The 14,954-nt window shown below is 48.5% G+C and overlaps 1 protein-coding gene across 4 annotated transcripts in view; it reads right to left on the bottom strand.

Moving 5' to 3' along the window:
- LOC120826532 (adenylate cyclase type 2) overlaps positions 1 to 14,954 on the bottom strand; it is a 31,850-nt gene extending 16,896 nt beyond the window's left edge. For all 4 annotated transcript variants that reach the window (XR_013450878.1, XR_013450879.1, XM_040188899.2 and 1 more), the window contains exons 1-6: positions 14,127 to 14,954; positions 7,361 to 7,558; positions 3,936 to 4,097; positions 2,929 to 3,078; positions 1,102 to 1,250; positions 24 to 135 (exon numbers count right to left, since the gene is read on the bottom strand). Coding sequence is in view for 2 of the 4 variants with exons in the window: in XM_040188899.2 (XP_040044833.2) it covers positions 24 to 135; positions 1,102 to 1,250; positions 2,929 to 3,078; positions 3,936 to 4,097; positions 7,361 to 7,558; positions 14,127 to 14,393 (1,038 nt within the window). In the remaining 2 variants the exon portion in view is untranslated. The remainder of the gene's footprint in view (positions 1 to 23; positions 136 to 1,101; positions 1,251 to 2,928; positions 3,079 to 3,935; positions 4,098 to 7,360; positions 7,559 to 14,126) is intronic.

The raw sequence follows: 14,954 nt of genomic DNA, 5'->3' as shown, positions 1-14,954 counted from the left end.
AGGCCCGGCTTGTCTCGAGTCACCTTTGCAATCTGGTCAAACTTGCCGAAGAGCTCGTTCAGCATGTGCACGAGCTCCCCCGGGGAGCAGTCGGTGGCCAGCTGGGTGAAACCCACGATGTCAGCATACAGAATGCTGCACAAAACGAGAAGAAACAACACGTTGCACGATTCACATCGCATGGACTCATTACACGACCATCAAATACCACAGTGGATTTCATTACTAGTTTTTCACTAGTAATTTCAAACGAACACATAAAACCAATCAGCACTTCAAACATTCTGTTTCCAACATTTAAATGACTGTTTTGAAGGGCGTGCTGGCCAGGAAAGCATCATGAGTGTAAAGCACCACTTTAAACTAAAAGTTCTAAATAATATACACAAATGACACTGTACAAACATGTTTTTTCCCCCAAAAATCCGAGGTAAGATGCTGCGACAGCTATTCCTTTAATGCCGTTTTTAACATAACTCCGGTTTCAAAAGGAAGTGACGGCCTTTCAAAGAGCTTTCAGGAGGCAGAAGCTCTCCACTAACGGTCTGCTGTGGATTCATGCGCCCACATGTCCGCTCTTCCTTCTCCAGAGTTTCTCCTCTTACCTGTGAGATAGTGCATGTGGGAATCTTCTATTAATGGAGGGATAAAAGACACACACACACACACACACACACAGTACATCTGAGGGCTGCTGAAGGGGGACAGAGTGATATTGGTTCCAACATGACAGAAAACAGCTCAAGAGGACGTTGTATGAAGATGCTCTTGTGGTTAGCCTGGATCCATTTCTAAGGACCACCACAATAGAACTCTGGATGTCGCCAAGAACAGAGTGACCTCCGAGTGCAGCGGAGGCGGATCAACTCCGGATTGGATTTGGCCAAAGCAATCAAAAGCAATAAGTAAATGGGATGCGGTCAAGATGCCGGGAAATAGAATAGAATGGGACGAGGGGAGAACAAAGCACAGGAGCAATCCAGATGTGAGGAGAACCTGAGGAGGGGGGACGGGATGATGCAATCCAGCTCCGAGTCGCGGACAGGAAAATAATAACCTTTAATACGCGCAGGCCTTTGATGAGGGAGAAGCCACACTCGCCTGACATTGGTGTGCCGCTGCACGTAGAGGTTGTGGAAGTTGTTGGTGCTCTCGGTTCGACCAAAGTTGGGTCCCTGCAGCCGCTGGATGATCTCGGCTTTCATCACTCTGGCAATGTGAGCCGGCAGCAAGGACAGCAGCAGGCGCTCCTGAGCACAGAGGTACGAGACACAGTCAAGCTACTGTATAAAGAAGTAACAAGTTGGGGTATTTTAACCGTTTTTGTGATAATAATGGGGATAAAATAAACTTAAAACTGGATGCTGGGTTTTCTGTGTTCATGTGGCTGGAAATATTCATCTGCATTGTTGTTGATTGTCTAAAACAAAGCAACATGTGATAATTCAGAGTGGTCATTTGGAGTGTTTTCTATAGTGGGAGAAAATAAAAGCCTCCTCGGTACCAACTCATACTCCACAATAAAACATCAAACTTGAAATTATTGTTTAATATCCTTGAACATGAATAGTAGGGGATTTAAAACGCAGAATATGACTAAATACAATGAAATGTTGACTTCTCTGCATCTCTCTCTGGCCGTTGGTAATATATTCTTCACTGTGGAGGCATCAGCCCCGCTGGACGGAGGGTTGTTTAAGTGAGAATTTGAGTGTGTGTGTGTGTATATAATAGTAAGATGGGGAATTGCTTTCCCGGGGGGGGGGGTGACTCATATATGCGGCTCACAGCAGAGAGGGTCATTACATTGTTCACACACCACAGGCTCATTTCCTAAAACACAGCAGCAAATTAAATAGAGAGAGAGGGAGAGAGGGGTTGGGTTGTGGGGGACTGGGGGGATTTAGGGGGGGGTTTGCGCTAAAAATAGAAATCCACTCCACCCGCAATTATTTACTTATGCAGCACTGAAGCAATATGAACCCTCTACTGTGAGCAGGCAGACGGGTGCAATAGCTGGAAGAGATGCTTATTAAGTATGTGTTTGATTAGATGACTAAGTGGGCTGTATTAAGCCACTGAAGGAGATTCTTAATTGTTTAGTTTGGCGGCACACACACACACACACACACACACACACGCAAATACAAGTGAAGATTGTATCTAAGCAAAAAAATGTGTAAATGACTCGTGGTAATAATGAGCAAACACAACGCCTGTACTGCGTCCTAAACTTTATTGACGACCAATGATGAGTGGGCCGCCACATACTAGTGTTAAACTCCATGTGTCATCTTCCCTGGTCCGAGAGGAGAGCTGATGTCAGGGCAAAGATGCCGATGTCAGGCAAATGTGACGGCATAATGCCTCTTTAAACATGACCAACCCACCGACTCCTCATCCCCGACGAAACGCAGAAGCATTTTGTCAATAAAATAAATCAATTTGGGCTCTCGTGCTGTTTGTCTCTGAGAAAGAGAGAAATTACAGCCAAAGGAGCTCTGTGAGGATCCACAGCTTGTTTTAGCATGCTAACATTTGCCTTTTTTTTAACCTTTATTTAACCAGGATGAATCCCACTAAGACTACAGATCACTTCCTAAAGAGAGCAGCGGCCATTTCTCCAATTTTGACAGCTGTCCACTCAGAAGGTTGATATTAATTTCTCTGTTTAACCTCAATGAGCAAACACGACCACCGGCGAGACCACTGTCTATTTCTATAAATACATAGAATATATATATATAATCCTTTAAGCAGCAAAAGACAAAATTCAGAGCAGTAAATGTCACTCTCTCTTTCTCTCTCTCGCTCTCAGAAGCGCATGTGACATGCACGCCTAGAAGAGTTGAATCACATGTTCGCTCCAAATCCATCTGTGTGTGTGTGTGTGTGTGTGTGTGTGTGTGTGTGTGTGTGTGTGTGTACCTGTTGGTGCTTCTCAAACTCCAGCTTGATGGGGGACTTGATGCAGTTGCAGGTGTCCTGGTAGGTCTGTTTGAGGGCCAGGTCCATCAGGTGTTTGTGGTACGCGCCCGCCAGGTTACCGCAGGTGAAGATGATCACATTGGCTAAGATCTGCCACACACACACACACACACACACACACACACACACATACAGAGTAAGGCATTAAAATAATGGCAGGAGGTGACGCATGTTCCAGACACGCCTGCTTCATGTTTCATTTCCCCTGTTTCTAACAAGGCTTACATTATTACCTCATAACGCCCGGCCAGATCACACACTTCTCCACCACTTTGTCAACCTCGAGCTCTTTAAAATGTGGCCCTGCGTATCAATAGGTGGTCCTGGGCCCTCTGAGCATGTTTTACTGTGTGTGTGTGAAGGAGAAAGAGAAGAGAAAGACGATTGTGATGTAAGTTATCAGTGTGAGGTTGATTGGGAGGAGCGTGTGCGTCACCCTCAAACACGCATCTGGAGCAAAAACAGTATTTTATATCTGTTTTGAGTGTTATCTGACATCTTTCTTTGTATCGTTATCTTAATATAAATGAACCTATATTTTGTAATTGCCTCCCCCTGTCCGTCACGCGGCTTCGTGGTGAGTTTTTTTTCATGCATTTGTTGCATTTGTTTGGAACGAATGTTTTGTGAGCTTGTTCTCTCAGTATATTAAAGGTCAGCTAATGTAACTCTGGAGGTTTTGCTGAGTGTGATGGACCATCGGGATGCAGGAAAGGTCCACTCTGTTACGACCTAGTTTAACTGTAAACCTCATTATTTTTACCGACGTTGTCTCCAGAAACCGTGCAGCTGTGGAATCGCCGTAAAAGTTCTTAGGACTTTTGAAAAAAACACAGGAAACTCAAAGCCAAGACGTCTTGGTGACTAACCCTGACCCTGACCGCCGAAGAGGGACGTTGTGTCAATTCCAACAGTCGGCTCGGACGGGGAGCGATTATCGGCGTTACCTGCCAGATCAGTGGTTCCAGCTCCGTGGCGGTGGAGGCCAGACAGATGCTGAGGGTGACGGTGTGCGAGCAGCAGGTGACGGCGCTGGCGATGATGGCGCCTCTCATGGAGAAGGGCAGCATGGTGTAGACGACGAACACGATGAACAGGAAGAAGGACACCTGGAAACGGGGGGGGGGGGGACCAGATGTCGTTTACGCTTTGCGATGTTGTGAAGTATTTTTGGGCAACATTTTGCGCCATTTATTTTCAACTTTGTAGTTCTTCTTCTGGCAATGAATCTAAACAGAGGGCGTTCAGTAATGCAGCCAACATGCTAGGACCGAGCTGCAGGCACAGTGGACGGTGAAGGCCTTTCCTTATATTACAAACATCGGACATCAACCGATTTGGGGCTTTTTGGCAACACCCATATGTAGGGCACGGGAATGGCTGAGGTCGGGTTCTGGTGTGCGCTCCCTCTTTGTCTTTGTGTGCAGAAACACAGCAGAGTGAACCGGGCTGCCCACTCTTCTTCACGAAAAGATCCAACGCCAAAGCCCATCTCATGATAAATTATTAAAAGACGTGTGGGCCGCTCACTCAGCCAATCTAAAAACAAACAAAAGCCGACCTTAAAGGAGATACTGCACCCACTAAATAGCCGTTTGGATCTCAACTCCTCACCCCGTGTTACTTTGAATACTCCAAGAAAACATGTTTTTCTCAAATGCCTCCACTGGGAACGAAGAATTCAAAACGACGGTAAAAGTCTTGATCAATTGAACTAAACGGCGTTATGGCAAAATATATGTTTGCAAACTTTCTACCAACATGTGCAGGTTTTTCTTCAAGGATTCAGGGTAACATGGGCCGAGTCATTGATTATTATTCATCATTATGAGGATAAAGTCGAAAAATGTGTGTGTGTGTGTGTGTGTTTTCTTCCTCGCGCTGCCCATCGACACCTCGCTCCCCGGCCCCGCCCACTTCCCCTACCGCCGGTCCACCCCTTCCTGTTATGATGGTGGCTTTTCGGCGGCGACCGGCGCAAACGGGTCACAGTCTCAACTCCGACCTTCCTGCCTGTCTGTTTATCTCTTTGAGGTTCAGAGAGCTCGTCCCGAAACAGGAACCTACAGAGAGTGACGCTCAGCGTGGAGCGGATTCGCCAAAACAAAACAACCTTGTGATGGTGCCACTTTGGGCTTTTGCGCTCTACGTGGCTGTTGCTGCATTTTCCCACATTTTCCGAGGATTAAGAAGCAAATGAAACAATCAGTGGTGTAGTATCAGGACTGTTATACTCTCGACACACTTATGACATCATCATAAACGTCACTGTGACAATGACAGATTACTTGTTGAGGCGGAGATTATTACTCCTGCCTAACAAAACCGGACTAGAACATTGGATGTAAGTGACCGTTGACCGAGTTCCTCGTGTAGGAGGACCTGAACACAGAGAGCAATGGGGGGGGGGGTTGTTATGAGTGGGCTTCATTGCTTTCTGTCGCCAGGGAAACCAACAGGGCAGGATGCGGCCGATTCACCTCCTCGCCCCCCTGAACTCACGGCCCGCTGAAAATCAACATGGCGGGCAGCGGGAGGGCCGCGGCGTCCGGTCACCTCGGGTCGCTGTGGGAAATCCGGACTGGGGGGGGGCGGTCACCCGCAGCCGAGCTCACTCGCACTCCGACCTGAATGCTGACACCCTCCTGCTGACGGTCCCGCTCCCCCACGCCTTCAACACCCGCATCGAACAAAAAAAAAAAGGCTTTGCTCTTTGCCCGCGTTGGTATTCGTTTTCCGGCTCGGCGGCATTTTGATGGCCGGGAGCGCCCACGTGTCCTGCAGGTAAGTGCCGGCGTCGCCACACTCCCGGGTCAGCGCGACTTGATTGCGGGGCACCAGCTGTTCCAGCCACGTGCAAGCGCTCTGCAGGACCCAGCTGTTGCATTCAGAAATGGAATAAAGCCCAGAATACCCGGGTTGGATCTCTGTGTGCTGAGAGAAGGTGAGCAGGGTACCATTTCCGAGGTGGAGAGGGTGGAGGTGATTGACGGAGCAGAGCACCAGCTTCTCTTTATCTCGACCCTTTCCCCTCTCTCTCTCTCTCTCTCTCGCTCAGGCCTTTGCTGGCAGCAGCTCCGAGAGACGCGCTGTTCTCTATGTAATCACGATCCGTCCGACCCGCCAATACAGCGGTTCTGTGTTTCTTTCTTTCTCTCCCCTGTCTTTTATTGTGGCGATAGAATTAGTAGATACATGTTTAAGCAGACAGACGGATTGATGGATAGATAAATAGATGGTGGATAGAGACAGAACGATTGACAGATGTGCGTCTACGTCTAAGTGTCAGAGTTATGCTAGCAGAATAGAATATTAATAATGCAGAATGATTACGCTCTCGCAGAAGGCTGAGGATAAAAATAACTCCACCCAGGAGGACGGAGGGGGTAAGGTGAGCAGTGCGGGGTGGGTGGAGGCGGGGGAGGTGGATAAGGGGGGGGGGGCGGGGGGGGCCTCAACAGTGCGGGAGGAAGCAGGTGTGGAGAGAAATGGGCTGTGATGGATAAGGGGGGACAGGGCGCTAGATTGAGAAAATAGGATCCCTGAGACGGAGCGAGAAGGAGTCTGGCACTGAAAACGAATGCGTCCGTCTGCTGATTGTCGGCCCCCCATCCTCCCCCCACCCCCCTCCACCTCTCAGGCTTCATTAACACCTGTCACATGGGGAATTAATACTGTGCCATCGCACGCGCACACATTCGTTCAATGCATCTGTTACAAAAGGACCACCTGATCTGACGGACAGATGCGTGGAAAAGAAAAGCTTGTTTTCCTCGAACCGGCCGTAACTTCTTCGTTTGACTGTTCACTTCATCGCCTTAATTAAAAACGCCAGGCCCGTGAATCCCTCTAAATGATGTCTCCGGGGTAGTAAAAGGGATTGACCGGAGAGTTTAGATTTAGACTTATACGTTTAGACCGTCGCCAACATACAAGCGCTGCCGTTTCATGCGCCGCTTTCTTGGTTTGTGTAGGTTACAATTAAAAACCTCTGCTTAGACGAGCTGCCACTGCACTGAGGCTAACGGGCTCTAAATCGCACTCATCCGGAGAATATTCTAGAGCGCTTTCACCAGCCGGGTAATAAATGTGTCCGCCTGAAATGAGAAGCTACCTTTAGTCCGCCTCTGTGTTTCATGAAGAACCCTTTTGTTTCAGAAAGGGCTATGAATCACAGCGCTAAATCTGCCACCATTGTAAACGCCACAATGTGCCGGACGCTTGGCAGGCGAGAGACGGGCGGCGGAGCTCATGGCGAGCAGTCCGACCGAATGAATCGCACCTCCGAATATGTGCGACCGGAACTGCAGACAGCAGACCGAACCGCTGGACGGGCCGATGCGCGGATACGGGATCACGGAGATGTTTCTACCTGGTCCCAGGGGCTGAGTATCCCTCCAGAGAACATGAACAGGTAACCCATGGTGACCAGACAGGCCCAGATGAGGAGAGAGAAGAGCCGCAGCATCCGCTTGAAGACCGACTCAATGCAGACCAGGATGAAGATGGAGAGGAAGAGGAAGAGCGCAGCCGGAACCGTGATCAAGAACGTCAAGTGGTCTTCTGTATTCTGGAGAGAGAGAGAGAGAGACAGAGAGAGAGAGGAGTGTTTCTGAAAAGTACATTTGAGATCAACGTCATTGAACGGCCATTGATTTAGGTAGCAAAACCCGCTTAGGGTTACAAAACAGATCATGTTTGGCGCTAAAAGCAATGCAATGAAACAAGCGTAACGGCGTTGTAGATAAAAGGAAGACTTTCTTATGTAACGTTGCATAATAAAGTTACATCACAAACTCAATAACGTTCAACATAACCGGCCGTGGTTTGCAGAAATGTGAAATGCACAATTTCCCAGGTGACCGGTTTGTCTACGGAGAACCTTTGTAATGTCGGACAGAACCTCAGCGCGAGCTACCGTGTTTGTATCGTACTTAAAGATCAACATTCAATCTTAGGCCCGACGAACAAAAAGCTGCTTATTTCAGGAGATTTCTCCCCCGTTTTGTACCCTAGAGAGGACAGTGCTCATGAGGTGCAACATGAGACACACACACACACACACACACACACACAAATTGATGAACAGACGGCACAGAGTTCAGCAGACAGACTGTCTGAGCCCAGAGAATGTGCCACAGCATCACTTCTGCACTCACACTGTCAAAGTCAGCATTTAGAAGCTGTCAACACACACACACACACACACACACACACACACACTCTCTCTCTCACTCTTTGACTCCGACCAGCCCGCCTCCTCTTCCTCGACAGCCTCTTTGTCGCACTCACTTTATCATGTTTAGAATAAGAAAAACTGTCCATCCAGTTGTGTTGAAAGAGAGAAATCCGACTCAGGGTTTTTCTTACGTGGCAGTTTAGTTTCCTTCTTATATATTTATCTTCAGCCGTGATCTGCTTTACTTGATCTGCCTTGTGCAGACATTGAGACATTAATACATTTGCTTTAAGTGCAAATGATCAAATTGAACTGTGAACTTTCATGCATTGTTTGTGTATGGATGGTATTTTATTGGCTCTCTCGTCGAGTGTTTGAAAGAGAGGCTGGACCTGTAACGGATATTAAAAAAAAAAAAAAAAAAGAAGAAACCATTGTAATATTTTTCACAATTCACCAGCCTTGTTGTTGACAGGGAGGAAAACCCCAAACAGAAGCATGCTCATCTAGTCCCACTAAGAGAGAAGTCTATCGCTGACTTTTTCCTGCATTTGAAATGTAACGAGTGGATTAAAGTGATAAATGTCATGTGATACATTAGTGTAAACAGGAAGAAACTTTTTTCACTTCCCGTTTAATGTCTTTATCCCTCGTACTTGCATCCTTTTGACCCCTAACCTCTGCGTGCGTGCGTGTCCTAAACACAATTCTACCCGCTGTGGGGAAAAGCACCTCTCCGGATTTCGACTGAAAAATACTTCTAATAATAATCGCAGGCGAACACGTCCCACAGACACGCACACTGCGGTCAGGGTAAGAATAAAGAACTCAGAGTCCTTTTGTCCTCTTCACGATTGCCCCGACGGCTCCCTGACAGCTGCACATGTTCGATTAGAACGCCACTGCGAGATTAAATGCCACTGATTTCACAGTAAAAAAAAGAAAGAAAAGGGAACATCCGTGGGGGCAAATGTGTGTTTGATTCGCTCAACTCAGTGCAGCGGCTTTCAACGGAACAGAATGAAAAGATGTCTCCACCGCCTCGGCTTCGAATTTGGGGCTGATTTGACAGTTTATCGACTCGAGCTGCCCGCTGCAAAAAGCAGAAGCTGTTCCCGCCAGAACAAACGCAGGAAGAGAGCATTTGGCTGCGGATTGGTGTGTCGACGCGACGCAGCAGAGTCCGCGTGAGTCAGGGCCCGGCGAGGGGGGCCCGGCGAGGGGGTCCCACGGGAGGCGGCTGCTGCTGACGTCAGTCTGGAGCGCTGATTGAATCCCAACGAGGACGCGGGCAAGAACCCAAACACCTGAGAGGGACCCGTCCTTTGGCCCTCAAAACACATTTTGCACACACACACACACACGCACGCACACACGCACACACAAACAAACCCCATCGGCTCAGGAAGCCCGAGAGACGTTCTCTCACCACTTCGCACATTTTTGATTGCAGGACATGTAATCCTGATAAAACCCCCTTGGGGACCGTTTAAAGCCAAATCCCCCCACACGGCACAGAGGGAGGGAATAATGCCATGATATACTGCATTGTCATCCAGAACAATTATTTCATTTTTTCAGCCCGCTCGGGCTTATCCAGCTATTGTGCTGGGAGGAAAAAAAAAGGAGGGGGAAAATTGCAGCAGCAGCCAAAAAAAGAAAATCGAGGTAACCAAATTATTCGCCGCTGCGAAGGAAACAAACACACTAAATTCATGCATTCATTCATCCCGTGGACGATTTCTTTTAGTTCCATCTTTCGGCTCGGTTTAAATTCATGCATTCATTCATCCCGTGGACGATTTCTTTTAGTTCCATCTTTCGGCTCGGTTATTAAAACCGTCGATATTCAACAAACCTTCACTTCAGTGCTCCATTGCTCAGTGTAGAGGTCAAAAGTCTAAGCATTTGACCCTATTTATACAAATAATTAAAGCTAGTTTAAATCATAACATGTTGCTTTTCTGGAGTCCTGATCTTATTGATAGAGAACGTCATGAGATGGAAGTTCGAGACTCTGCAGCCCTTTGGAATAATGACTCGACTTCAACATATAATATGACTGCAAAGGGACTCCTTCCCTTTCGGAGATATTGAGAGGTTTTGTTGCGTAAATGTCGAGATCTAAAATCCATTCATCACAGCGGCCGGGGGGGGGAGGACTTCATCAGGCCACTGTGATGAAATGGTTACTTCACCGTGCACGCCAGAGGGCGCGGCGGTGGGAGGGGCCCCGCTGAGTGGATCGAAGGGGTTTCAAAACGCTCCCATGCAAGCGAAATGAAATAGTTAGTGAAATGCATGTATGCATGTGCTCTGCAGCATTGTGACACTTTAATAAAAACGATTTAGTCCTCCTTGCTCCGAGTCGTGTGCTGATGAACTGATGAACTGTAAATGAATTAAATTCACTGCCCCATTCCATATCGACATTTCATTATTTTTATGGTTTACGGTTTCATCAACGTTGTTGTATTTTTCAAAATCAAGACGTCGTTCAATGATGTCACAGCATCGTTTTCTCCTCCTTTTGTTCACCTTCCCGCCCCGAAATCAGACTGGCAATCAATCACCGCAAAGCTCTCACTGCTCTGCATGCACCAATCCATCACTGCCAGCGCTATTAATAAAGAACAAAATGTGTCGTAAATGACCATATAAGCTGAAAGGAACTTTGCAGTCGATAAGAGTCGCTTTTTTTGTACCGTTGATAGATTTTCTATGTTTCATCACCAGAAAATATTGATCCCTATTAAAGTGTCCCGCGGTGTCGTGATTGTAACGTACTGCCGCCGCCTCTGCGAAGACGCACACACACTGTCGGGCGTGCCAATATACACGAATCCATCGACACACACCGAACAATCAACTTCGAGACAACGAAGAAAGAACAATAATTAGTTACAAGAAGGAAATGAGAGCAACTTCCGCAAGAAACACACCCAAGATGCACAAGCATGAACATGCAAGTGCACAAACACACAATAAGGGTGGAGGAGCCTTATGAACGCCACATTCGCTCGTTCCAGTTTCTGCCGACCTGCTGATAAACTCTTACAACAACATCCTCCCCTGCCTCCGCCCGCCCGGCCACCAGCTCCACCACCACCGCCCTCCATGTGTTCCTCACATTCTTCTTCCACCAGCAGCAATCAAAAACACACACACACACACACACACACACACACACTAGCCTGACCGCCAACGGCCACTTCGTCGGCACACGCGTGTCTGTTACTTAACGGGAGCAAATTGGAAAGAGATTTTATTTGGATTGACGCTGTGAAAGATGAGGGAAACGATCCCGGGGCAGCGCGCCCCCACAAGGAGAGAATGGAGAGTTCAATCGACCATCTGGGGCAATAAGCTCTTATTGATGTGTCTTAAATAGAGGCGAAGGAATCGATACGGGCGGAGGTCCTCCCGGGAACGACCCTGTTGCATGGAGTTCAATTGAATGTTAACAGGACTTTAGTGACAGCCTCCGGCGAGTGCTTAACCGCTGCAGGGGGGGGGTCATTAGGGGCCTCCGACAGCTAACAGGAGCCAGATGTTTAACCCCCCCCCGCAAGTCCCTGTTATCTCCCACTGGATGGTCACTGAACCCATCCTGGTCGGTGGAAGCCAGGGCGACGCACCAGCCCCGGTCGGCCCCCCCTCGGCCCTCCGGCCGCTACGCCGCTAACACGTGACGCACAAACACGCAGAGCGAAAAAAAGTCCACAGATCACACTGAAAACACTCATTTTGACACCGCATTCAAAGCAATGAGTGGGATTCCTTTTGTGCGGCGATGTCACGAAAAACACGAAAGCGGCACTCGAGGAGACAACAGCTAGGCGTTCGCGGTTGAGTGTTTGTGTCCCAAAAACCACCTGGTTTCGTCTGACTAAAGCAGCGACACCCACACAGCGGCGAAAACCAAAGCCCTCGTCCCGCTCTTCATCCACTCGGCAAACACGCCACTGCGGGTTTCAAGTGGCGCTCCGCGGCCGCCCGTGTTGACACAAACGTTCACGCGCGCACATGAGCTTCGGCCTCCCTTTTTCATTCAGTCTCGCGCAACAACCCCCCGAAGCACTTCTTTTGTTCCAAGTCGATGTGAAAAGGGGCGAGTGTATCTGCTGCATGATAATCCCAGATACGGCCTCTGCTGTGGTGCTGTGAGCATTCAGTGGCCTTTTATCTGAAAACCTTTTTTAAATGCATCATAGTTGGTTGATCAGTCAGGGTAAAAACGAGCTCTGGTGACAGTGGTTGCTGTTATCGTCTTTCTGAGACAGCAAATGTCTGCACTGTGAATAAGAATCAACGGGCAACGTCCAGTTAGCTCAGCGTTAAGACGGCAAACAGAGGGAAACTCAGAACAAATACATCTGGAACATTTTGCATTCTGGTTTCTGCACTGATTGAACTAAAAGGCGTTTTGCATATTGTGTGCCGGCGCGTTGCAGTAATCGAGGCTGGCTTTCCCCTTGAGAACGAGCCTCAGCCAAAAGTCCCGGGATCCTCTGAGGCGTGGACGTATTATAGACAAGAGACCCGGCTCTGCAAATTGCAAAAGGCTCATCGCAGCATTTCAACCGCTCTGCACAAAAAAAGGCTCCTGTAGCGCTTTGTGCAGCACATCGACGCGGGCCGTTTACTTTTTGTCCACGCAAAGCAACATCCGGATTACCAGCAGGGCCGGCGTGTTTCTGGCAGAAGAAGTCACGTAAGATACGTTTTCTCTGCGTATGTTTTCATCGCCTCCCACGATGTCGTTCAGGCGTATTATATTTTCTGTTAACTGTAATTTGGGAGATTTGGAAGCAAAAGGTTCCCACCTTCAGCTCCCTCAGCTGAACCGGGCTCTCTCTTTGTTAGTGGCGTCCATCTTTTTATCCAATCTCTGGAGGACCAACGTGATCTCCAAAACCTGTTTGTGAAAATGTGTACGAAAATCTTGAACATACAAATTCGTGACAACGCATAGGAACTGGCGGTGGTTAACCACGGCCCTTGAGTGAACAACATGTTGGATTTTTTGAGGGGGTCAGGGTTGGTATTCGATTCTTACAAGTTAACATTGATTTCTCGTTAAAAATGCAATCATAACGTGTTTATTTTACATGGTTAGACTTCAGCTGCATTCAAGTGCGTTTACGGGGTGCAGGTCCCCGTTCACTTTTAATAGGGTGACGTCATCAGTCGCAGTCCGTATTTATTTCGTATGTATCACTACGAATTTGTATGTTCAAGATTTTCGTATACATTTTTACGAGCAGGTTTTGGAGATCAGGCTGGGAGGACAGTAAATACGTGATTCCCTCCAAGGTTTCTGTCATCGCATAATTCATTGTCAGTTGTCTTTCTTTAATTGGAGAAGTGATTTTTACAGCAACATAGGCTACTGAGTCCCCTGTAAATGAACTAACACATGTTGAAAAACTCAACAACCTCCAAGTGAGCCGAAGATCCTGAAAGATAGATTTTTGTCACCTTCTTCCTGTCGTCATTTTATGAACATAGAACCGACGTTGCTGAGATTTGAACTACATTATCCTCATGTTCGACATGTTCGTATGTTTCATTTCCCTCTCACCTCCCCATGTCCTCACTAAAGGACGCTCTGCAAGCGAGGAGACGGTCCTGAAGGAGTGGAGCAATTTCAGCCTCTTATTTATGGGCATATATAAATACTAATACGATCAATACATTTTGCACTCAGCAGCTGATGTTACGGATCGAGCAATGACGTAAACCCAGCATATTAGTGGAGGGAATTATGAGTTTGTAACCTGGACCTTAAACACCGCTCAGTAATTCCACATGTCTCAGAACACGTAAACATGGCAAGATTTGAAGATTTTTTATGAAATACAGCAAATCCACGAGTACACTCACCTCTACTTTCTGGATGGATACACTTACACATTTGCACACACACACACACACACACTCACACACACACACTCACCAGTCCCGACGCGAAGAACACCGCCAGCAGCGCCAGGCAGGTTCCCATGACGATCAGCAACAGGAACACAATCAGCGGATGCTGCTGGCTCATTCGGTAGTAGGACTCGTACAGCCAGTCCTGGGGCTTCCCGTCCTCCACGCACACCTCGCCGTGGAACCCCGGGCACCCGTCTCCGGGGCCCTCGGGCCCCTCGCCGCCCTCGCCGCCGCCATCGCTCTTCTCCAGCAGGTAGCGTCCGCGGGTCCACAGAGCCTCCTGCCACATGGGTAGCTGCCTCTGGAGCTCAGGGAGGGGTGGGGGGGGGGGGTTGGTGGTGGTGGTGGTTTGGATGGAAGGGGGGGGCCTGCTTTTCTCTCCGACCGAAACACGTGCGCACAAAAACAGCAACCGGTTGCGAGGGAGGCTTCCGCTCCCCCCACCCACCTTCTCTCCTCAGCCTCTCCTCTCCGTTTAAAAAAAAAAGAAAAAGAAAGAGAGAAAAAGTTTGGTCGGTTGGGGGATGGATGGACGGCGGAGGGGAGACCACTTTTCAGCTGCTCGCCTCCCTCTGCTGCTGCTCCTTCGGCCGGAGGTGACAAACTGAGTCAGGACAGCGTGAAAGCAGATCTGTCTCCTCCACCTCCTCCACCACCTCCTCCTCCTCCTCTTGCTCTCAGGGAAAGTAGTCGGACATCAAAGGCGAGAGATCTTGCTCGTCCTTCTCGTTTGCTCTCTGGGCTTCTGTGGTCAGTAGGACGAGGAGCAGCAGCCTCGGCTCAGCGCGCCGCCGACGACATCCGACCAGGCAACATGTTACTCAGCTGAGGTGCAGACGGGGAATGAGAG

Source organism: Gasterosteus aculeatus, chromosome 10 (genome assembly GCF_964276395.1).
Source record: "Gasterosteus aculeatus chromosome 10, fGasAcu3.hap1.1, whole genome shotgun sequence".
NCBI lineage: Eukaryota > Metazoa > Chordata > Actinopteri > Perciformes > Gasterosteidae > Gasterosteus > Gasterosteus aculeatus.
This window is presented reverse-complemented; position numbering and strand designations above follow the sequence as displayed.